At 48.4% G+C, this 25,000-nt stretch overlaps 2 protein-coding genes across 3 annotated transcripts in view; one reads left to right on the top strand and one right to left on the bottom strand.

The window, feature by feature from the left end:
• The window catches only part of snap23.1 (synaptosome associated protein 23.1), an 18,334-nt gene extending 7,637 nt beyond the window's left edge, over positions 1–10,697 (top strand). For both annotated transcript variants that reach the window (XM_079751741.1, XM_079751740.1), the window contains exons 3-8: positions 3,444–3,485; positions 4,525–4,573; positions 5,562–5,679; positions 8,043–8,207; positions 8,402–8,546; positions 10,062–10,697. In XM_079751741.1, coding sequence (XP_079607867.1) covers positions 3,444–3,485; positions 4,525–4,573; positions 5,562–5,679; positions 8,043–8,207; positions 8,402–8,546; positions 10,062–10,124 — 582 coding nt within the window. In that variant the 3' untranslated portion in view covers positions 10,125–10,697. The remainder of the gene's footprint in view (positions 1–3,443; positions 3,486–4,524; positions 4,574–5,561; positions 5,680–8,042; positions 8,208–8,401; positions 8,547–10,061) is intronic.
• A 3,677-nt stretch (positions 10,698–14,374) lies between these two features.
• sptb (spectrin, beta, erythrocytic) overlaps positions 14,375–25,000 on the bottom strand; it is a 52,051-nt gene continuing 41,425 nt past the window's right edge. The window contains 10 exon segments of the mRNA XM_079752198.1: positions 14,375–17,047; positions 17,675–17,717; positions 18,513–18,686; positions 20,325–20,410; positions 20,412–20,597; positions 21,207–21,267; positions 21,885–21,967; positions 22,722–22,918; positions 23,890–23,974; positions 24,702–24,840. Of these exon segments, the coding sequence (XP_079608324.1) occupies positions 16,862–17,047; positions 17,675–17,717; positions 18,513–18,686; positions 20,325–20,410; positions 20,412–20,597; positions 21,207–21,267; positions 21,885–21,967; positions 22,722–22,918; positions 23,890–23,974; positions 24,702–24,840 (1,240 nt within the window). The 3' untranslated portion in view covers positions 14,375–16,861.

The following is a 25,000-nucleotide window of genomic DNA, read 5'->3' as shown; positions in this document are numbered from 1 at the left end:
CCTTAAACCATATTTTGTGTTGCTTCATGGTATGCGTACACGTTTGCGCCCCAACGCCCCACTCATGCTAACATGCAAAGGACCGGGATGTTTCTCATCGTCCAGAAGCATTGCGTAAGCTGTGGAAACGTTGCATCGCCCCGGTGAGGGATGTCTGAAGTTGTTTACGTTGAGCGCTGTTCGTTTTAGATCTACTCCTTTAGTGACGTGATCTACTCTAGTCCTAAACGTGAGGTTAATTCCAACAGGACGGAACAGGGTAGAATCTATTCCCCCCCCCCCACTTCTCTTCCACTGTATGCAGAGGTTGTTGATTCATTAAGAAACTTGTACCACCCTTGGAAATGTCATTAACTCTTTTGTGAAATTGTGAAATATGAATATAAAGTGGCAACGGTTTTGTTTGTGCCGACGTATAGCATTGATCTTGGTGGACCTGTTATCGATCTGTTATCCACAGCCGCGTCGAAGCGGGCAGGTCCGAGATGGATGGCTTTTCGGAGAGAGGCTGAAGAGGATGATCCAAAGCGACGTGTGTGTGGGTCTCTACGGCCTGTTGCTATTAGCAGTGCACTACCGCACTCGCTGCCTGATTTAGCCCTGATCAGACCTTAGTCCCTCTCTAGTGGCTCTGAACCTCTGAGTGCATTAATACCATCCAGATAATGGTTTAATCAGTCCTTTAGGATGTTACGTCACCACACCACTGGTCCTGGACCATGAAACAAATGAGCTCCTTTCTCTTCTCTTTGCGGAGAGATATGGCTGTATGACCTTCCCTTTTTTTAGCAAGCGTGAGATGAATGTGCTAATCCCGTGTGTCTTCCTCTTCGTCTTCGCCTTCTTTCTGCTTTCTTAACTAATTCTCGCTCATTGCGCAGACTAATTTTCGCTTTTCTTAATCCTCCTACGGGAAGGAAATGAAGGATGTCTCTTACTGATGTCGTTTGAATTATCTCTTTCTGTCTGCCTCTCTCTCTCTCCCTCTTGGACACACAATGTTTTAACATAACTTCTTTCTCTCTCCATGGCTGTCAGTCTGTCTCCACCTGGCCGTCTCTCTCTTCCTCTGACACGTGCAATGTTTTAACCTGCTACATCTTCCTGCCTCCCCTTCTCCCCCCTCTCCCCCTCTCCCCCTCTCCCCCATGCCTCCCCCTATCCCCCTGCCCCCCTCTCCCCCATGCCTCCCCCTATCCCCCTGCCCCCCCCCCCCCCCCCTCCCCCTCTCCCCCCCTCTCCCCCATGCCTCCCCCTCTCTCCCCCTCTCCCCCCCTCCCCCCCTCTCTGAGTCTGTGTGTCTCTGAGTCTGTTTCTTCCTGCTGCCACCCTGGGGATCTTCCATCTCGACGCTGATTGTCCCGGGGACAGTCGCCGGGGCGCCCAGCGAACGCCTCACAGCTCTCTGTCGTCGGGTAACGCCGTGGTATTATGGGATGTCGGCCGAACGCCCGCACATCCGGGCTGTTATTTGCACGGCTCGACGTCTGCGAGACCTTTTCAGAAAAACGGATGCGTGTCATTTCGCGGCCCTTGAAACATCACGTGTGCGTTTCACCGAGATCAAGACAGAGAGCTGCCTTGTTCCCGGTGCGACGGAGGCGGCTGCTTCGCTCCCCTCTCCACCCGCCTGCTCCGCCCGGCGCCGCTGCAACGCGCCCCGGGCATTATGCTGAGAGAGCCCCATCCGTCCCAGGGAAGCACTTCCTTTTGATACGTTTCCCGCCCCGCACTGTTCCTCATTCATTAATTTCTTTGGATATATATATATTTGGCCCGCCTCAATCTTCCAGGGAGACGATTTGCTGGAAGAGCACTGCTGGGCTTAATTAGGCCGCGGCGAAGACGTGATCTAACGTCGATCGGGCCCTGCCACGCGGGGGCTAAGCCCCGCCGAAGCCTGGTTAGCCCGCCCCCCCCCGTCTGCCCGTGCGGGTTAATATATTGATAGTGAACACATCTCGGGGAGAAACCCTGGGGCCGGCGCCGGCGCCGTGGAGCTCGTGTTAGCGCTTCATTAGCGGCGCTGACGGGTGGCGTGTTGGCCCAGGCTCCGGGTCCTCGCCTGGTGTCTCTCTCTCGCTCGCTCGCACGCTCTCTCTCTCTGTCGCCTTTCTTTCCTCTTTGCACCCGTTTTATCTCCCTCCTCCTCCTCCTCCTCCTCTCCCCAATGCAGCCGGCTATTATTAGAAGACAAAAGTCTTCCTCAGTCAGCTCATCCGACCGCATTCCTTTGCCCTATTGTTGTCCACACCTGTGTGTGTGTGTGTGTGTGTGTGTGTGTGTGTGTGTGTGTGTGTGTGTGTGTGTGTGTGTGTGTGTGTGTGTGTGTGTGTGTGTGTGTGTGTGTGTTACATTGTAGGTCTGTATTATGGTAGGTTGAAGGGTATGAGTATGGCTTCTGGTATGTGTGAGTCTGGTGTCTCTCCCTGCACACCGTGTGTGTGTGTGTGTGTGTGTGTGTGTGTGTGTGTAGACTCCTACCCTCCTGAAGTGCACGTGCATGTGTCCATGCATGCGGCAGGCCGTCCTTGTGTCAGCGCAGGCAGGGAAAGATCATTGTCGTTGTGTTGTGTGTCAGCCGGTGTCGTCGTCACCTGATAAGAGAGCTGCTACACAATGGAATCCGACGGAACACAATGACACGCCTGGTGTCACATGACCCGGGCTGGAGGAGAGAGAGAGAGAGAGAGAGAGAGAGAGAGAGAGAGAGAGAGAGAGAGAGAGAGAGAGAGAGAGAGAGAGAGAGAGAGAGAGAGAGAGAGAGAGAGAGAGAGAGAGAGAGAGAGAGAGAGAGAGAGAGAGAGAGAGAGAGAAAAACAAGGAAGATTTAGCTGACACTCTGGGTGGATGTCTGCTGCGTATTGATTCGGTGTGCTGTGTGCAGTAAGAGCGGTCTAAGGGGATATCAGATGCAGAACGACAGCGAGATTTTCATAACCCAAGCGCAAAAGCCGTGGGCCATGCAGATGGATGTTTTCATTCTGAAGAGTACAGATGAATATTGCCTGAGTAAGGTCTTGCCCTCGCCTGCAGTCCACACCACCGCACACTGTGCAGAATACTGACAGCTTCTGTTACATTTCAATGTTGGTTTATCGGCCGCTCTTTGGGTTTTTAAGACTACCGTTTGTTTTTTTTGGTTTTCAATACATTTGTAACTGTCCCTTTGTTCATGTTAGTATTTGAGCCAATCACTCCCACACTCACTCATGTATCACATCATATATGTATATGGATGGATGGATCTAAAAAGATCTATATAGATATAGATATGAACATGAGTGAGCGTGTGAAATCTAGATCTCACATGCTCACTCATTCATATCCAGACCTAGATAGGGTGAGTGTGTGAGTTCTACATCTAGATCTATACATACTGTATATATGTTGGATGAGGGGTTTCTCCATGTTAACCTGTGACTCTGCTCCCCCCCCGTCAGTCTCTAGAGAGCACCCGGAGGATGAGGATGATGGCGGAGGAGGTGAGACCTTTGACCTTGACCCTGATTCACTGACACACACTCTTACACATGGGGAGGGTTTAGGCTGACGGAAGCTCACACACCTTCGACCTGGTAAGATGTTTAATGTATTATTTCTCTATCTTTATATTTTTGATGAATAACCATGGCTATGTTCCTTGGTGCCAACCGGGCCCGGCCGTGCCAACACTGGAAATGCTTGGCTGTTTTATCCCACTTTGGATGAAGAACGCCACCAAATGGCTTTTATTTATTTACTCCATAATAGCCTTGATTTATATAGCAGCTAACCACAAACCAGACAGCACGTTACCCAAGACAATTATGCAAATAAAACCCAATTAAACACTAACAAGCACCGTAAAAGCGAGCTGACGATTTGAAAACGGATAGGGAATGATCAATTAAAATCCCTTCTATAATATCATGAAGTTCCTGTGTACTCTTTCATTCATTCATTCCTAGCATGGGTGGCCCACATGGGGAAGGGGAGCCGGTCAAAGCCCTAGCAGTGTTAATAACGTCATGCTCTACAAACAGAGCACCACAGGGACACAGTGCCATGCATCTCTGTGCGCCCGTGGTCGTCAAACAAACCGCCGGGTGGAGAGGGCGACAGAGGGAGGGTAACTGATGGCCGCGTGGAACTCAAAACCAAGAACAAACGACCAAAGCAGGGCAAACATTGACCGCTCACAGCAGAGGTCAGCGGGTGCGTTTGTACAGCGGGGTCACGATTCTCGTCGTCTTTGTTGAATAAAACTATTCGCCGTTTCACTGCAGATTTAAAAGTCAAACGTATCTATAAAAAGTTTTGAACGTTCTCGTGAATAGAATTCGTCATTCTGGACCCTGAAATTCTTGCTTGAAGACAAGGATCTACTAGGTAATGGGAATGAAATATGCAATAGGAATCCAAAAATGTATCGACAGACGCATTCAAAGGACCAAGTGGATTGTATAGTGTGGAATATAGGAATGAATAGCGTCATCTCTCCTGGTGTATGACTGGGAGTGTGTTGTTCTCTGATGTTCCCAGACCAGGGAGACGGGTGGGAAAACCATGGTGATGTTGGACCAGCAAGGAGGTAGGACTTCCAATGTCATTCCTGACTATCGTTCCTCTCTCTGTCTCTATTCTCCTCTCTGTCTCTATTCTCCTCTCTGTCTCTATTCTCCTCTCTCTGTCTCTGTTCTCCTCTCTCTGTCTCTATTCTCCTCTCTCTGTCTCTATTCTCCTCTCTCTGTCTCTATTCTCCTCTCTGAATTTATTCTCCTCTCTGTCTCTGTTCTCCTCTCTGTCTCTGTTCTCCTCTCTGTCTCTGTTCTCCTCTCTGTCTCTATTCTCCTCTGTCTCTATTCTCCTCTGTCTCTGTTCTCCTCTCTCTGTCTCTGTTCTCCTCTCTCTGTCTCTATTCTCCTCTCTCTGTCTCTATTCTCCTCTCTGTGTCTCTGTTCTCCTCTCTCTGTCTCTATTCTCTCTGTGTCTCTATTCTCCTCTCTCTGTCTCTATTCTCCTCTCTGTCTCTATTCTCCTCTCTCTGTCTCTGTTCTCCTCTCTCTGTCTCTATTCTCTCTCTGTCTCTATTCTCCTCTCTGTCTCTGTTCTCCTCTGTCTCTGTTCTCCTCTGTCTCTATTCTCCTCTCTGTCTCTATTCTCCTCTCTGTCTCTATTCTCCTCTCTGTCTCTATTCTCCTCTCTGTCTCTATTCTCCTCTCTGTCTCTATTCTCCTCTCTGTCTCTATTCTCCTCTCTGTCTCTGTTCTCCTCTCTGTCTCTGTTCTCCTCTCTCTGTCGCTGTTCTCCTCTCTGTCTCTGTTCTCCTCACTCTGTCTCTATTCTCCTCACTCTGTCTCTGTTCTCCTCTCTCTGTCTCTATTCTCCTCTCTCTGTCTCTATTCTCCTCTCTCTGTCTCTATTCTCCTCTCTCTGTCTCTATTCTCCTCTCTCCGTCTCTATTCTCCTCTCTGTGTTCTCTTCTACTAGACTGTCTTCATTTGATATCCACTGTCCTCACCTGACCTAATAGTGTCCCCCCTCTCTCTGCTGTGTGTGTGTGTGTGTGTGTGCTGCAGAACAACTGAAGCGTGCAGAGGAGGGCATGGACCAGATCAACCAGGACATGCGGCAGGCGGAGAAGAACCTGAAGGACCTCTCCAAGTGCTGCGGCCTCTGCGTGTGCCCGTGTGACAGGTAGGGCCTCCAGAGTAGACCGCAGTGCACAGGATCTCAGCCGGGGACGTTCTAGGGCCTCCAGAGTAGACCGCAGTGCACAGGCTCTCAGCCGGGGACGTTCTAGGGCCTCAGAGTAGACCGCAGTGCACAGGCTCTCAGCCGAGGACGTTCTAGGGCCTCAGAGTAGACCGCAGTGCACAGGCTCTCAGCCGGGGACGTTCTAGGGCCTCAGAGTAGACCGCAGTGCACAGGCTCTCAGCCGGGGACGTTCTAGGGCCTCAGAGTAGACCGCAGTGCACAGGCTCTCAGCCGGGGACGTTCTAGGGCCTCTGAAGTAGACCACCAGACCACAGCCGGGGACGTTCCTGTCCCCGAGACACGACGCATTTAGATTAACCTCGGTGCCAGACGAGTTGATGTGGAGACGAGGGGGCCTGTGTGCCACCCCCCCCCCCCAGACACACACACACGATGTGACCTTGAGAAGGGTAACATCCCAGCCCTGTCACCCTGGGAGAGGGTTTACCTTAGTCCTGGTGGAGGGAGGCCGGTGCGGTCATCATGTTTACCAAGTGCTAGATTTACAGGGTTGTACGTCCTGTCTGTGTCCTTCAGGCTTAAAATAAATCCTGTCGTCCCCCCCTCCATCTATTGGAGCTCCATCATCTAAAGAGGACGGTTGAAGACAGTGTATCAGAATATTTAGTAAGACGTTTTATTCGCTTGACTCACAGTTATGGTACACTTCATCCCATGCAGTGTATTCTAGGCTTTAACTTGGTGGTTATATGTACATAGTATATTTGTGCCTTCAGTCTGAACATTTCTGATCCTATTCGGTTGGCTTCACTATTCTGACATTTCTCTGTCCTATATTCACTAGACCGCCATTCTGTTTTATTCAAACCTTCATTACTTTAAGATGCTGCCAGCCAGAAAGGAATTCAGAAGAAGCCTTTTTATCTATCGTACAGTGGACTGCTTGAAGCCGAAACCACGCACCGAATACTAATGAAATAGTGACTCATTCTTACCAGGCAGTTTTAGAATCTTCTGAAAATGTGATTTAAAATGTGCCAAAGCGCGGCAGCCTCTGAGGTTGGCAGTGTGAGGTTTGATGTGTTTAAACGCCGCCCTTAACACAACCCTCTTTCTGAAACGCTGGCACATGGAGGAGAGGCTTCTATGATGACTACAAAAGGTAACCGGATCCCCGCGGCGTCTCCGCCGCACTTATCCCTTCCCAGAGTCGCTAAGCGCCGTGTCCTGTCCCCGGGAGTGGCTCCAGGCGCACGCTGCTCCAGGATTGGCCCGAACGCGCGCCAGACGGGCGGGTGGCGCGTGTTTGAGCCAATCACACGGCGAGCTGTCGTATAACCTGTCTCCTGTCTAGGGGGGGGAATCCCAGAGCGAAAGATACGATACGCGATACATGGCCCGACACACCGATAACATCGCCATGCAGCGATTCTGCAATAATCAACATATTGTTAGACAATCCTACTAAGATACATCACGATAATTGTCTAAGGATGAATATAAAATAACAGTGAAAAGGTTAATTGCTGGATTTCGGTCTTTATTCACGGTACAAACTGAGTTTTTTAGTGGCTCGTCTTTGGTGAGCGAACTTCCGTTCTTGGGACGCCTTCAGTCATCTGTTGAACGCCTCCTCGAGGAGCAGGGAAATAACTTTTATTAATTAAAGTATAGATATTTGGGGTGCTATTTCCTGTCTAACTTCATAAATAAAGCATAAAAATGCCTAAGAAATTATGAAAGAAATGTATATGCATATTTGGCGCCAGTGTATAGATTTGCGTATCGCAAGAAAAAGGGTGACGATATATCGCTTTTCGACATTTTGCCCCACCCCTAGTCCCGACTAGTGCTTGGTGACTCTTGGATCTGTGTAATTAGTTAGTAGTAGCAGCTCTAATACTAGCTGTAGTGGCCTGATGATGATGATGATGATGATGATGATGATGCACTGTTCCACAACCGTCTCCCTCCCCCCCGACTAGACACCTGGACACAGTCCCTTCTGTGTGTTAATTAAGCAATTAGCCACGAGAGGCCGCGGTTCACAGTGATTAAGTACAGCTTGGGGCCGTCGTTAGGCACACTGCCTAACAACGTTTACTGTAGAACAGACCACCTCATAAGGTGAAACGTACACGTCACGCACGGTAATCGTCATTCTTCCGCCGAAGAATATAGGTCCTCAAAACACGCAGAAGGGTTGCCAAGCAACGCAAGTTGGCATACTTTGAAGTTGGCGGCGCATCGACCCAATCAACAGATCGCTGTGAGCCCCCAGGTGTGTGTTTGGGGGGGAAGGACCCGTTTGATAATGTGCAGTGTGCCCCTCCCGCCACCAGGGTGACGTCCATCGAGAATGAATCGCGCTACAAGCGCACCTGGGGCATCGGGGGCGAGGGCGGCAGCGGGCGTGGCAGCGTGGTCTCCCGGCAACCGTCCGGCGTCCGCAACGGCCAGGCGGCCCAGTCGCAGGGCCCCCCGCCGTCGGGCCCCTACGTGAAGAGGTGGGGGCCCCGCACGCACGCACGCACGCACGCACGCACGCACGCACGCACGTGCGCACACACACACACACACTATTTTACTCTCAACCGAAAAATGCAGGTCAAAGGGGATACCAAAGCATATCTTGACGTGTGTGTGTGTGTGTGCGTGTGTGTGTGTGTGTGTGCGTGTGCGTGTGCGTGTGTGGGTGCAGGATCACCAACGACGCCCGTGAGGACGAGATGGAGGACAACCTGGGGGTGGTGGGCGACATCATCGGCAACCTGAAGACCATGGCCATGGACATGGGGGGCGAGCTGGACAAGCAGAACAAACAGATCGACCGGCTCACCGACAAGGTGGCCCCTCCCTCCCTCCCTCCCTCCTTCCTCCTTCTCTCTCTCGTTTTGCCCCTCCCTCCCTCCCTCCCTCCCTCCCTCCCCCACCTCCTCTCTCTCGTTTGGCCCCTCCCCCTCTCCCTCCCCCACCTCCGCTCTCTCGTTTGGCCCCTCCCTCCCTCCCTCCCTCCCTCCTTTCTCCTTCTCTCTCTCGTTTGGCCCCCCCTCCCTCCTCCCCCACCTCCTTCTTCTCTCCTTCTCTCTCTCGTTTGGCCCCTCCCTCCCTCCCTCCCTCCCTCCTTCCTCCTTCTCTCTCTCGTTTGGCCCCCCCCTCCCTCCTCCTCCTCCTCCTTCCTCTCTCTCGTTTCGCTCCTCCCCCACCTCCTTCTTCTCTCCTTCTCTCTCGTTTGGCCCCTCCCTCCCTCCCTCCCTCCTTCCTCCTTCTCTCTCATTTGGCCCCTCCCTCCCTCCTTCCTCCTTCTCTCTCTCGTTTGGCCCCTCTCTCCCTCCTCCTCCTCCTCCTTTCTCTCTCTCGTTTCGCTCTTCGTTTGGTTCCCCTTTTCTTACTCACTTCCTCTTTTTGCTCCTCTCTATCTCTCGTTCTTTCTCTTTCTTCCTCGTATTATTTCTCTCTTTCTTTCTTCTCTTATCTCTCGTTTTAAGAGAGATAAGAGAGAGGCAGTAAATGTACGCACTTATTGTATGTGGTACTTAGCTATAGTACTTAGTTGTGTACTGTCTTATCCTAACTATCTGTGTTGTTTACGAGGAATGGGATCATCCTTACTGCACCCAAAGCGACATATTGTTGTCTCTTCTTCTGACTAATGGACTTATTGTAAGTCTCTTTGGATGGAAGCGCCCCTGAATGCTAAGCGCCCTGAATGTAAACGTAATGTACAGGCCTTGTGTGGCTGTCTCCGGCTCTGTGCCCGCCTCATCGTAGCCTTCACTGTCGTAGAGGTTGAGTGTTTGGGGCGGTGAGCACAGGGCACCGTTCTGCTGAGGCCTCTAGGGGAACATCGTTACGAAGCAGGATCACTCTCACCTGATGAGCCCTGAGGAATCATCCCCGTTGACCCAAATAGTGATCACTTCCACCGATACAGTTGGTGTTGAAGGATGCGCGTTGACGAGCCACTTTCATCTCCGGTGTCCCAACGTGAATTCCATGCTATTTAACGTCATTATGATGACTTAGAACGATGACGACGTTGAATAAACCATGTTTGTTCAAAGTCTATTCAGGACACACAGATCCCTCTCAGACCTGTGCCCTCGTTCCAGTCTCCCTTTGTCTGACTGCTCCGGGGGTTTCTACCGCCTCTTCCTCCGGTAGGGGATAGGTCGGTCGCTTTGATCCTAAACCCTAGCCGGTGGCTTCAGACTCGGGCCCCACTAGAGGTCGGCCATGTCGCTGAAGGCTGCTGACGGCCGCATCACTCCGCTCCCCCCCCAACCCAGCTGGAAGTGTATCTGTTGTGCGTGTGACGTGTGTTGATTTGTGTGACGTGTTCTCCCCCCCGCCCCCTGTAGGCGGAGGTGACCAAAAGTCGTGTGGACGAAGCGAACCAGAGAGCCAACAAGCTCCTCAGCTAGACGGACCGGATCACACCAGCTCCCAGCCGCGCCTACGAACCCCCACACACACACACACACACACACACACACACACACACACACACACACACACACACACACACACACACACACACACACACACACACACACACACACACACACACACACACACACAGGCCTACACACATGCACGCATTTGGAAGATGTGATCAGGTAAAAGTTTGGTAACGTGTGTGTATATCAAACACACCCAGGGTCAGTGGCGCCCCTTTAAAGGAGGTGTTTCCGTTCTCCCTCCCCGTGCCTTAAAGCTAATCTACAGTCCGGGTGGCATCTTTCACACCAACCGCGCCTCACTCCCAGCCTTACGGGGGAGCCCCCCCCCCCTTCCATCACCCTCTCGTCCTCCGACTTGTTGACGTCGATGTTCATGCCAATACTCAACGAGTCCCCCCCCCCCCCCGGTGTGAGTTCACGGTGTGTCTTAATGGTGTGGACGAGGTGGTCTGCCGTAGCAGAGCTCTAGCGTCTGTATACTGCCTCCTGTTGATCCCCGGGTCACAGAACGGGTCGTGAGTCTGCGTCATTGCCCCCCCCCCCCCCCCCCCCCCCCCCCCCCCCATGTATGTGTCACTAACGTGGCCGCGTCCAGTGCTTTAATCCTGACCCCATGTGCCTTATTTAATTGATCGAATGCAGCTGAAATGACCTGAAAATAATGTTGGACTTTCTTTTTTCGTGACACACTTTTCCCTCACCCCCCATCGTCATTTGCTCCGTTTTGTAATTCCCAAACATGGCTGTCAAGCGTTTTTTAAATGCTGCACTTGACGGCTGGCGGCTTGAATGCACCCATCAGCCCCACGGTTACAGGGACACGAATCTCCTCTATATATTGTAGATCTATGAAAGCGTTTTGGGGTTTTTGGTCGTATGCGAGAGTTCTGTGATCCACACGAGGCTCAGTACCTCCTCTGAAGGGCTTTACTTCACAACACTGAACACGGGGAACCTGCCAGCAGTGGCCTTGCTGAAGGCGAGTATCAAACTAGATGCTTCTCTTTGGCTCCAAGGGCAGCTAGGGTCAATGCTGTACTTTAAATTCACTGCCAGGTCTGTCATGAAGCTGTTTTTTTGTTTTCCCCAATAGGATGCTGATGTACATACTCTACCAGGGGCTGTGTATCTAGCCTGCAAATAAACCTATTTATCAAATGCACCTCTTTAAAATGGTTGACAGTTTGTGTAATGGCCATATGCCCATGGCTCGAAAGCTTATTAGAAACTCTGGTGTAAAAATGTAGTTTACCCGATTGAATTTGGTTAACTTCTTTCAGTAGAATGGTGTGATTTATTTCTGTTGCCCTACTCATTTGAACGATGTTGCCTGCCTCTGGTTCTGTTCTAGGTTCATCTTTGGCCTGACAGTCGTAGGCTATATAGCAATATAAATATATTTAAAGCCCAACCCTTTTAATTTAAGAAAAATAGCTGAAGTCTGGGTAAAGTAGCGCTATAAACTGGGGAGATGGAGGGAAACGATGTGTTGCGATGTCTCACCAAATCTCCTTCCCTTTCTCTGTGTTTTCTAAACAGCCACTTTATATGCGGAGCTGGAGCAAAATGTTAATATCTGTTGATGGAAAGTTCTCGAGACCGCACAAGCACTCGGACATTACAGCCTGTGGCAAAACAAACCGATAAATAAATCACGGAAATGTTTTACGAGTAAATTTACCTGTTCCTGTTTGTTTGTTCTCTGCTGGGCTTTTAGGATCCGAGCTTCTAATGAGCTGCAAAAATAGTTATTTCTTGTCCGCGCGTTTGTTGCGGGGTAAAACGCTCATTTGCTTTGTTGAGGGCAGAACACCATTAAATGCTTGTGAAGAATACAAAGTCTTGTTCTGTGCGGGATATTTCCTGGGGTTACAGACCTCTGCTTCATTTGTCAGTTTTGATCTAACTAGACCAGCCTGGGGACTAGGTTGTACGTGATGTTAAAACATCAACAGATCTACTTATTTTGGGCGTCTTTTTTTTTATACGTTACATGGGGCGACTCATCTGAAACGTAGCAGCAAGAGTGCCTTTTATTGTACATGCATCTGTCTGTCAGCCTTCCTATCTGTCCACAGTTTGGTTGTTTATAAATAAAAAAGGAAATCTGAATTTCAATTTGTCAGAACTTTAATTAATACAGTGATTGTATTTCAACACTTGAAGGTGGTTTGTACAGGATCATAAATTAGATAGTCTCATCGTTGCATAATGATCAACAAAGCGTCGATCCTGATGGGCTGGAAGCTGATATTTTACGGTTTCTTCCTATTATATAATCTGCGTTATTATTTGAGTGAAGGCCATTTTAAATCAATATTTTTAACCACATAAAGGCAGAAAATAAAATCAGGTTTTTAATAAATGCAAATAAAATATTGTTAAAATTATTTTTATCGTTATTTGTCAATTACTTTATTTGTAAATGTTTGTTCATCCTGGCAGTTTGACCACATTGATTCATTAGTTCCAACAGATTAACTCACTGCTTAATTGGATGTTAAGTCAAAGAATTCATCACATTTGGTTCTGATTTGGTCAACAGATATTCATGATCTGAATGGTCTCATTAATCACAAATTGACTATTTTCAACTGGTTCTTTGGTTTATAATATGATTACATATAGGGGTTTTGTGAGTGTTTTGGGACAGCAAGATGTAAAGAGAGTAGTACAGGCTGGCCATCATTATTTAATTGTGGAATATATATACGATCCTGCAGTTAAAGGATATGAGTTACATTGATAAAATTATTATAATCGCTATCGATCAGTATTAACTACAGATATGTCCAGGTTATTTTATCTTTGAAATGTTACAGAACACCACTTTAATTATTTATATTATCCTAATCCGAAAAACCCTATTGTTATTCATTGTCTTATTCTTATTCTTCATTCTAATCAGCCCTATTTTTGCACCGTATCTTCTACAGTATTCAAGGTATTGACGACAAACCAATTCAAATGGTCAGGCCTCGTCAGGTGTGTTATATATTTTGGGGTGCTTAACGGAAATATGTTTTTTTTGGTGGTTCAGCAAACACAGTAATCCATTGGACACCAGCGCCTAAATCCACTCATGTTGGGAGAAAACGGGGCAGAGGTCACTTTTTTTGGCACACACAAAGTTTGCAACCAGCCAAGGTTTCTTTTTTACTTTCTAAGTCAATACATGCCGGCTGCTGTCAGGCTTGACCTCCGAACCTTATGCTTAATAGCAAGGAGAGTTTTGTCTTGAGAACAGTTTCTAGCTCTAAGCAGCATAAGCAACAGCTTAGGCCCCCCCATTTAATAATAGCCTTTTAATAAACTTTTTATTTGGTAAAATTGTTCAGTGTTTTTGTTCCTTATTTTGACTTATCTCAAAATGTGTTAAATTTGACCTTTTGTGCAACAATTCTGCAAAAATTCTCAACTACATTGGTTTGCCCAAACCTCAATGGTTTGGGTTGGGAATTGGAAGAAAAGCAACCTGTATTTGTAACACGTTTTTCTACAGGTCTCGTTTGGCATGCTGAACACACTTGCTATTTGGAGCCATAAGGTATGTCTCGACAATTCCTTCTCCACGTTTTTGAAAATCTCCACATCATGAAGACATAAATGTGTTTGTTTTGAGCTGATTGCTAACGATCAAACATCTTGAAAGGAACTCTTTAAAAGTCCCATATTATACCACCGGGTGTGAGTGTGATTAGCTGTCAGAAAATCTGCCTCTACTGACATCACAAGTGGGCCTGTCCACCTAGAAGTATGACGGATAGATGAGCAACGTTTTCTACAGTCCAGTGGGTAGGCGGGAAGACTGATCTATCCATCAAACATCTAGGTGGAGATGCCCACTTGTGATGTCACTAAAACACAGGAAGAGGCAGATTTTCCAAATGGCTTGTAATGGATAATCCCACTTACACCTGATGGTATAATATGGGACCTTTATAGCAGCGTCTCCCGATAAACATGCATGTCGGTAGAATATGGTGGGTGGGCGGGCTGGTTGGGCCACGCCCCCGAGGGGAAGCAATAAGACCAATCAGGAACGGCCTTTCCGAATATCAAGTGGCCTCAGCCAACCAAACATACTGCACCTTTAAGATTAATCTCAATTTCGATTAGTAAAGAAAGGTTCATCAATAGAATTGTAATAGTCAAAATGGACGTCGTCTTGTATGCAGATCACAAAAGACTAGAGACTTAAGTGGGCGTTGTAATATTTTTAAAATTTATTCGCTCAAAATGTAGGTGACATTTCATGTCTACATTTTGGATATTTTACATAGAGTAGAAAATGCCGATAAAAACCACTAAACTGTAGGGCCAGGGAGTAGCGAGGACATGAATCAAGGCAGTGGGAGGGGGTGAGGGGTCGGGCGGTGTCTGATAGCTAAACCCAGTCCCAGCCCATGAAAGCTCTTATCCCCAAACTGTAGAATGATGTTACTGCCCTTACTGTTGGCTTACTATGGCTTGCTTATACTGTTGGAAAAAGGGGCCAGTGACATCACTTGGCAGTCAATTGTACAAATCAGAAAAATATCCCCTGCAATGACCTGGGATTCACCAGAGATGGCGCTGTTGCTGCAGTTTGTTTTACGTGATTTAAGTGTCAATAGTTGTAATCGGTGTATGACATATGTACCACCAACAATACATGTTCAAAATAGTATATCATTCAGTAGTATTAATGCTGAGTATAAACACAGTTAATGCTAGACAGAAGTGATGAAATGACTACTACTCAAAACTGTTTCTTGGACATTTGAGAGGTTTTTCATGGTTTTTTGCTGTAGTAGTTGTAATCGGTGTATGACATATGTACCACCAAGAATACATGTTCAAAATAGTATATCATTCAGTAGTATTAATGCTGAGTATAAACACAGTTAATGCTAGACAGAAGTGATGAAATGACTACTACTCAAAACTGTTTCTTGGACATTTGAGAGGTTTTTCATGGTTTTTTTGTCTGGAGATATACTGCTAAACTCTATATTTCCATACACATGAGGTCACCGTCATTGTGTTAAGGGCCTATCTCAGCTGTCAGTGAGGACACAGCTCCAGTACATTTCTGCCACTTCTGAAGTCAAAAAACAGAACCAAAATAACAGATTAACCAGCTTCATATACAGCACACACCTCCTGGATTTTTCTTGTTATGTAGTTCCACTTCTTGGGATAATAAAGATAAATACTGGCCTATATTCACTTAGTATTCTTTGAATGCCCTGATCCACTCTTCAACAGATTATCTCCTCTGTACATTCATATAAACATCACATTCCTTTTTTTTTCTCTCCCTCTTGCTAAATTAAGCTACCTAAGCTAACTAGCTTGGCGGCGTGTATCGGATAAACACTCAAAGTCTGCTTCATCTGTCGGCTGTTCCTGTTCTTGACTAATCTCTGCTGATCATCAAACCAGTAATGTCCTGGACATGACTTGGCGCTAACCACAGGGAGCATCTGGGGCTAAATATGGTGCACATATTTAACATACGTGAAGAATTATATGACGCCTGTCAATGTATGATAACATTGTCGTTTTTACATGCATTTACAAGCCAAGGTTGAAGACGAATAAGGCAGGTCAGATAGATGTTCTTGATCACCATAGCACCATATCAAAATAACACAGATCATCTGACCTCATGCATCTGTTGGGATATATTCTAAATTTTCAGGTTTTTAATTCAAAAGCGTTGGATATGCTTCAAGTTCGCAGAAATAAATATTGCAACGGTTCAGTTGAAAAAATATAGGCTGCCAATAACAGCCGCACTCAAATCTTCAAACTAAACACAAATATCCTGATTCTGGTGTGACCACTACATTATAAGTTGTATGTGAACTATTCATCTATTATATAATTCATAATCTACACTGCGAGTGTCTCGACGTGTTCTCACAGCGCGTCAGTCACAGTGCACGGCTGCGTGTGTGTGTGTGTGTGCGCGCCTGTGTGTGTGTGTGTGTGTGCGTGCTAGTACTCAGTGTTTGTGCTCAGTGTACAGTACCGCACTGTCTCCCTGCTCACTTCCCAGTCCTTAAAGAACATTTACAATGCCTCCTTCTGTCAGTCACAGCCTGGGGGACCTGTGTGTGTCACTAGCATATATAAGCCCCCCCCCCCCCCCCCCCCCCCACATCACGTTCCCAGCTCAGTATTACAGTTCACAACCATTTGATGAGGCAGCGTCTGACCCCGGGGGGGGGGGGGGTGCATGCCCAACACATCGTCGTCGTAAATGTAGAAACCTCAAAACATGCCGGGGCGGGAATCGTTAAACCTTGCTATAAATGTTGAGCGGGAGTTAGGAAGGTTAACGTTATTGTAAGAATCTTCTCTTGTTTCTTCTCGGTTCTTTGGTTGAGCGTTCCTGTGCTTTTGTTGAGTCCTTTAGGATCTGTGTTTAGTAAAAAAAGAAAGAAAAAGGGACCCATCCAAACGATCGTGGACCTTAGCAACGACACACAGGCGATAACACAGGCAGCATCGTGACTCTAAACTACTTCAATCCTCACAAGGTAATATAAATAAAAATAAACGGTATAAGGATAAAACTCTCTGGCCGTGTCCCTTTTTTGCAGATCCGACTTCCTGACTCCAGGTTGCCTTGGAAACGACGGAAGCATCTCCTCCACATCTTCACCTCCCTCTCTCTCCCTCGCTCTTCCTCCCTCTCGCTCTCTCTTTCACTTCTTCTTGGGGAAGAACTTCTTCTCTGCCTTCTTGTCTTTCTTGGGGGGTTGGGACGGGGTGGCGGAGGGCGGCGGGGGGGGCAGGCTGTGTGCCTTGGCCCCCGAGGAGTCGGCCGGCTCCGCCCCTCCCTGGGCCAGGGCGGCCCGGCTCATGGCCGCGCCCCAGCGCTGGAGCTCCTCCTGCAGGGGAGGAGCCAAGGACACCCAGGTCAGTACAAGTCAGTTCAAGTCACTTCAAGTCACTTCAAGTCAATTCAAGTCAGTTCGAGTCAAGTGAGTTCAATTCAAGTCAGTTCGAGTCAAGTGAGTTCAATTCAAGTCAGTTCGAGTCAAGTGAGTTCAATTCAAGTCAGTTCAAGTCAAGTCAGTTCAAGTCAAGTCAGTTCAAGTCAAGTCAGTTCAAGTCAGTTCAAGTCAAGTCAGTTAAATTCAATTCAATTTATATAGCACTTAATCACCATTACAGTCCCAAAGGGCTTAACAGTCCAAATATTTATGACAAGTCCAAGTCAGTTCAAGTCAAGTCTTACGTCCAAAGCATAAAAACATACAATCAAAAGTGAAGAGTACCATTCATTCAGTTGACATTGCAGTGTTGAGGTCAACAAACACCATCAAACACAGGTATCAAACTAGTTTCCCACATACATTTAGAACTGAATGTCTGAGCGGGTCTGCTATTCACCGACAACGTGATCGTGAACTGTGTCTTCATGCTCAATATCAGCTGATCGTAGGCAACAAAAGGAACCTTTAAAAAAAACACAAAACTTTATTCGCCCGCTGCGGCCGTCGTGGCAGACTCACCTCGTCTTTACACTGGAAGAGGTATTCGCCGCCATCCCGCAGCCTGAGGGAACAGAGAGCAGAGGTGTGAGATGATGTCGGCACAATGAGCAACAGCAGAGAGGTTCGGTGTGTCTTCACTCTTTAATCGCAATCCGATTCCAATGAGAAGGTGACGACTCAAACTAGACGTGAACTATCGGAAAAGCGGTTTGAAATCCCTCCATGACATTATTCGGTTAACGGCTATGGGATCTAAAGGCTGTATTTAAGGGCCTTACAGGCGTTCTGGTTGGTTGAACAAAAAGCCGGCCACAAACCTCAGAGCTGAGTTTGCAAAGTCAATTCACGACAAACACAAACATCGCTGCTTTGTCTAAATCGAAGTCCTTGTGGTGACGGCTAAATCTATAGGAGCGAACGCGATGTGAAGAGTGTGTTCGCTGTCGCCTTCTCTTAAGGAAACGAGCTGCAGCGTCTGCTGCCTATAACTCCCAGAACGGAACCAAACAAATGCTCTGTTTCCCTGAAGGCGCTTTGGCGAACAACAAAACAACAGGTTGAGTCCAATCATGAAATTAAAACCTGTCGTTTGTCATATCGCACAGAAGGCAGTTTGCATATTTCTTTGGAGAACATAGAGATCCGTTTTTCGCATTCAAAACATTTCATAGCCGTTCAACAAATACAGTTAGTCATACAAAGTCGCTTATTTTATCAGGTGTCAGAGTTGTTCAAAGTCGTTTTCACAGAGAAAGAGTTGTGTTTCGTGTTTTTTGCCAAATTCCAACGTGGGTCGTTTCTTGCGGTCCGTCCGTCCGTCTCTCCCAAAGCGACCCCAACGCGGCGGCCGGCTCACCTCAGTTTGAAGACATGCTTCTTCTTCTTGTAGTTGGCGAGCGGCTCCCAGCCGGCGCCGGCCAGCACCAGGGGGTCCTCCCCGTGGAAGGTGACCGCGTGGCCGAAGCTCTTTGAGTCCTTATAGACGGACAGCTGGCCCGGCTTCAGCACACAGTACAGGCTGTTCCAGGAGCTGGGGGGAGGAGGAGGAGGAGGAGGAGGATGTGGGGGGGAGGAGGAGGTGGAGGAGGGGGAGGAGGAGGAGGAGGAGGAGCAGTGTGGTTAGGGTGGCAAGCGGGGAGGAGTAGGGGGATTAGGAGGAGAGGAGAGAGAAGGGAGGGAAAGTGGGGGAGGAGGTGAAGATAGAGAGGTGAAAGGGGAAAGTAAAGAGGAGAGGGAAGTGAGGAGAGAATAACGGGGAAGAAGAGGAGAGAAAACAAGGGGAGAGGGGAGGAGAAAAGAGGGAGGGAGGGAGGGAGAGAGGGAGAAGACGGGGGTGAGATTGGGAGGACAGATTGGAATGGAAGTGAGAGGAGAGGACATTGGAGAAAAGAAGAAAATAACAATTATTTAAAAAGGAAACTAAATGAAACCAATCAAAACGTTTTGAGACTTTATAATGAGAGTTTATAATGGGAAAAAATGATTTGGTTCCATTTCCGACCGCTCAAAGAGAAACCGCCTCACTTAAACTATTGAAGAAATGAATGAACTTGTAGGAAACAATAACGAGTGTGTGAATAGAAAGTGACTTTGTGACCAAAAGGGATTGGATCAGGATTCGATTTGACACACAGTGAAATAACTGAAACCCAACCATTATCAACCGTGCGGTGTGGAAATAGACACCTCAAACGTGTGGGGCCATTTGGGTTATTCTGTCTTTGGAAATAAGATGTATGTCCCCGTCGATATTAATTAAGTGCCACCTTATCTTACCTTCCATAGCTTAGCGCACCTAACTCTATAATTTATTATCTTAACTAACCTCATGTTATTCTTATTTCAATTTAATCAAATTTTATTTTAATCTAATTTGAAATGTATCACAATTAAGCTAATGTGATATAATGTCATCGTATTGTAATTTATTTAATCTAATTTATTCTTGATCTAATGCGACATCATCTCATCGTTCTAACTTATCTTAATCTAATGAGACATCATCTCATTTTATCTTTACAATGTCATTGCATGTGAATAATCTTAATCTAATGAGGTACCATCTCATTGTTCTAACTAATCTTAATCTAATGACATCATCTCATCGTTCTAACTAATCTTAATCTAATGAGACATCATCTCATTGTATCTGAATAATATTAATCTAATGAGATACCATCTCATTGTTCTAACTAATCTTAATCTAATGACATCATCTCACCGTTCTGACTAATCTTAATCTAATTACATCATCTCATCTTTCTAATTAATCTTAATCTAATGAGACATCATCTCATTGTTCTAACTAATCTTAATCTAGTGACATCATCTCATTGTTCTAACTAATCTTAATCTAGTGAGTCATCATCTCATCGTCCTAATCAATCTTAATCTAGTGAGTCATCATCTCATTATTCTAATTAATCTTAATCTAATGACATCATCTCATTGTTCTAACTAATCTTAATCTAGTGAGTCATCATCTCATCATTCTAACTAATCTTGATCTAGTGAGTCATCATGTCATCGTTCTAATTAATCTTGATCTAGTGAGTCATCATGTCATCGTCCTAATTAATCTTGAACTAGTGAGTCATCATGTCATCGTCCCTAATCAGTCTTAGTCTAATGACATGATGGTGGTCCCGTCCGGTCCGGGGGGGCTCACCGGTTGGAGGCCTTCTTCCCGGGCCCCTCCAGGTCGTGCTTGCGTCCCAGCATGCCCTCCTGCAGCAGGGCGGGGGCACGGGGGCCCCTCGCTGGGCATGGTGGCGGCCCGGGCCTCCTGGGCCGAGGGCCCGTCGGCGGAGAGGGACGGGTCCAGCTCCATGGAGCCGCTCTCCCTCAGGGACTCCGACACCACAGGCCCCGTGGAGTCGGGGACCCCCGAACTGGGGTCCGCATCCGCCTCACCCTCCAGCGGCCCCGACCCCGACGGAGACTGTGTGTGTGTGTGTGTGTGTGTGTGAGAGAGAGAGAGAGAGAGAGAGAGAGAGAGAGAGAGAGAGGAGAGAGAGAGAGAGAGAGAGAGAGAGAGAGAGAGAGAGAGAGAGAGAGAGAGAGAGAGAGAGAGAGAGAGAGAGAGAGAGAGAGAGAGTGTGTGTCAGTGTGTGCGTGAGTCAGTGTGTGCGTGCGAGCGAGTGAGTGTGTGTGTGTGTGTGCGTGCGAGCGAGTGAGTGTGTGTGTGTGTGAAGAACAGGTTAGGGATGCAAGAACAAAGACTTCCATTAGCAATCAAATCAGGGAACTGCTCCAGTCTGTAACAACAAAAGGAAACCCTGAAGAAGTGACCGGATGCTAGAACCGTCCGATTTGGTGATTTCGAAAGTCGAAGGTACTTGACTTTTTCAAACACTGATGTTGTTTCGGGAACGGGGGGGTGATGTAGTGGCTGCAGTGGAGGCGTGTTCAAGCAAGATGTCCTGCCCCCTCCCTTCTCCTGATCGCCTGTCTCCACATCCACCGGAGGGATGACTACAGCGGCCGCTAGTCGGACGTGACGGCAGCGCCCCGGGGGGTGGACGGGGTTGGGCTGAACGGAGCCACTCACCAGGGTCTGCTTCTCCGTGGTGAGGAGCTGAGAGTCCTCTGCAAAGCCCGTGTCTTCTCTCCTGACGGGGAACACAGAACAAGCAGGTCAGGAGGTGTGTGTGTGTGTGTGTGTGTGTGTGTGTGTGTGTGTGTGTGTGTGTATGTGGTTGTGTGTGTGAGTGTGTGTTCAATTGTGTGCATGTATGTGTGTGTGTGTGTGTGTATGTGGTTGTGTGTGTGAGTGTGTGTTCAATTGTGTGCATGTATGTGTGTGTGTGTGTGTGTGGTTGTGTATGTGAGTGTGTGTTCAATTGTGTGCGTGTGTGTGTGTTCAATTGTGTGCATGGATGTGTGTGTGTGTGTGTGGTTGTGTATGTGAGTGTGTGTTCAATTGTGTGCATGTGTGTGTGTGTGCGTGCAAGTGTATGTATGTGTGCGTGCATGTATATTTGTGTGTATGTGTGTGTGTGCGCGTGTGCGTGTGTGTGTGCGTGTGCGTCGCGTGTATGCGTGCGTGCGTGTGTGTGCGTGCGTGTGTGTGTATGCATGTGTGTGTGCATGTATCTGTGTGTGTGAGTTCACATATCTGTGTGGATGTGTGCGTGCATGTATCTTTGAGTGTGTGTGTGCGTATGCGCGTGCGTGTGTGTGTGTGTGCGTGCGTGCGTGCGTGCGTGTGTGTGTGTGGGGGTCCTACCTGCTCTCTCTTTCTGACTCCACCCTTTCCTTCCTGATCTCCTCCATCTCCTGCTGCTGCTGCCGTAGTTCCAGCAGCTCCATCTACAGCAGAGCAAACAGCCGCCGTCAGCGCCGCCACCCGCCGGTCACCGCCGGCTACCCACCCACTCGGGGTCCCCACGCCTTCAGGTTATCGCGCCCCCGACTGCAAACCATAAGTCAAGCCAAACTTCCGTCCAGAGTCCTCTAAAGGTTGTGTCAGCTGGGATGTGGGGCGACGTCACCCCTGTCGGTGTTTGAAGCGAGATCCCAAACAAACGGAGCGCGCTCGCCCCTCCCTTCCGTGTTTCGTGCATCCAGTAAAAACGATGATCGTGAACGCAGCGCAGAACCCCACATCACCCGCCCTTTGTCGGTGATCGGTTGGAATACTATTTGTTTTGGCTTTGAGTGGTTGATTGTACCGTTTGTTTTTGTGTACCATCTCGGAGCGCAGCCTACCTACAAAGATGCTTTTTTTTTGACGGCCTGCTTGGCGGATCGTGAGGAAAAACCAGATGAATGTGATCATTCATGTTTCAGCCTAGAATCGCTGATACTACCTTTAACATCACTTTTATCCGGATTCCCGGTCTGGAATTAGGAAGTGTTATCGTATCTTATAAGGTAACGTGTAACCGTGGTTTCATATTCATGCACCGAATCATTTTTCCGAGGCCTAACTCTCTCTCCCCAGCGCTGTCAGTAACTCCCACGCGCCGACGCGACCTGACCCTAAACCCGCCACGGTTTGTGTGCTTCTGCGCGTCTCCATGGCGACGGCGGTGGCGGCGGGGGCGTTGGGGGCGGGCCTTACGGTGGTGAGGCGCTCCAGGGCGCAGAAGCGCTCCTCCCAGCTGGCGGTGGACTTCTCGAAGGCCTCGTGGCGCTTCAGCAGCTTCTCCACCTCGTTGACGCTGTGGCCCACCTCCCGGCTCGCCACGTACGGCTCCTGGGCGATCAGCCACGCCTCCGCCACCGAGGCGTCCCGCGAGAACTGGCACACCTCCAGCACTGGGGGGGGGGGGGCACACAACACACAAATTAATGCTGCGCTTTTGTTTCGATGAACAGAATTATTACTAAACTAAGACCAAAAAAAACCCAGATGAAAACACAACAAAACATTATTGTTGAACACATAAATTGCACAGAACGAATTATATTGATGTTATTGATGAGGGGCCGTAGGGGAAGGAGCTGACAGGAGGAAGGCAGGTATTGATGCTCAGAGAACCGTTGAAGGGGTCTGACGACGAGCACAAAAGAATGAATATACAATAGAACATATCAAATAATAACCAAACATCCCCTCTTATAAACTCTCAGCCACGGCTCTGCATACTTCTCGTCGCATTTCATCTTCGTCCCATCGGGTGAGAAAAGGGGAGAGGGAGAAAAAGGATTTGAAAAGGGGCGAGGTTTGATATCGGTACGAGTGTCAAGACCAGCCTGAGGACGACTGGGGTGGGGAGGAGCAGGAGCCGAGGGAGGAGACGGAGGAAGAGGAAGCGGTGGAGGAGGAGGAGGAGGTGAAAAGGGAGCAAGGGGGAGGTGGAGGAGGAGCTGACGAAGGGGGGAGGGGGAGGTGGAGGAGGAGGTGACGAAGGGGGGAGGGGGAGGTGAAAAAGGAGGAAGGGGAAGTAGGAGGCGGGGGTGAAAAGGGAGGGAGTGAGAGTAGTTTGAGGAGTAGGTGGTGTTGGAGGTAGATGAGGAGAGGGGATAGATGTAAAGAAGGAGGTGGAGGAGGAGGAACAGGAGGAGGAGGTGTTGGAGGTAGATGAGGAGGAGGAGAGATGTAAAGAAGGAGGTGGAGGAGGAGGAACAGGAGGAGGAGGCGTTGGAGGTAGATGAGGAGGAGGAGAGATGTAAAGAAGGAGGTGGAGGAGGAGGAACAGGAGGAGGAGGTGTTGGAGGTAGATGAGGAGGAGGAGAGATGTAAAGAAGGAGGTGGAGGAGGAGGAACAGGAGGAGGAGGTACTCACAGAGCCTCAGCCAGTCCCATCTGTCGTCCCATCTCAGCATCATCTGCTTCCTCGTCTCCATCAGTAGCACCAGCTTCTCTTTGATCTGACACACACACACGCACACACACACACACACACAAATACATGAATGCAATAAAACACACACATGAACACGCACACACAAACACACACACGCACACACACACACACGCACGCACACATACACACCGACACAAATACATAAATGCAATAAAACACACACACACAAACAAGCACACGCACACATGAACACGCACACACACGCGCGCACACGCATGCATATACACACACCCGCACACACACAGACACACACGCACACATACACACCGACACAAATACATAAATGCAATAAAATACACACACACACACAAACAAGCACACGCACACATGAACACGCACACACACGCACGCACCGACACAAATACATAAATGCAATAAAACGCACACAACCATACAGATGAACACACATTCACACAGACAAACACACGGAAGTAAAGCAAACGTTTAAATCCCGGGACAGTTCTACGACTGTGGAGGCGTTTACATTAAGCGTTGAATCTAAACCAGGGTCAGGTTTAATCTCGCACTGATTGGGATTTACACTGACATTTCTAATTAGCCCTTCTCTTTTCTTATTGTTGCCTCCCTAATGATCAGTGGAAGAGCGGGGGCTGATCCCACTCATTGATCGTATCGGGCGGTTAGACACAAACAATCAATCACAAGAAGAAGTAATTAAATCCAATTTGAGAACCGAGCGAAGGTGTTTGCCGGCTCCCGGGCGGCCGTACCTCGGCGGAGTCCCGGTGTTTGCGTGTGAGCAGTGCCCGGCCCAGGTCCATGCAGTCGGTGAACTTAGGCCCGCGGGCCTCGATCTCTGAGCGGATCCCCTGGTGGTACTTCTGGAGCAGCTCCACAGACGATACGTCCCTGGGGCAGGGGAGGGGAGGAGGGGAGAGGAGAGGCGGGAGAAGAGAGACGACGGGAGGGAGGAGAAGGGAGAAGGGGAGGGGGGAGGGGAGAAGGGGAGAGGAGAGAGGCGAGAGAGGGGAGAGAAGAGAGGCGAGGGGAGGGAGGAGAGAGAGGGGAG

This window comes from Pollachius pollachius (genome assembly GCF_949987615.1).
Source record: "Pollachius pollachius genome assembly, chromosome: 15".
Lineage (NCBI taxonomy): Eukaryota > Metazoa > Chordata > Actinopteri > Gadiformes > Gadidae > Pollachius > Pollachius pollachius.
Note: the sequence above shows the minus strand (reverse complement) of the source record. Positions and strands in the feature narration are given on the sequence as shown.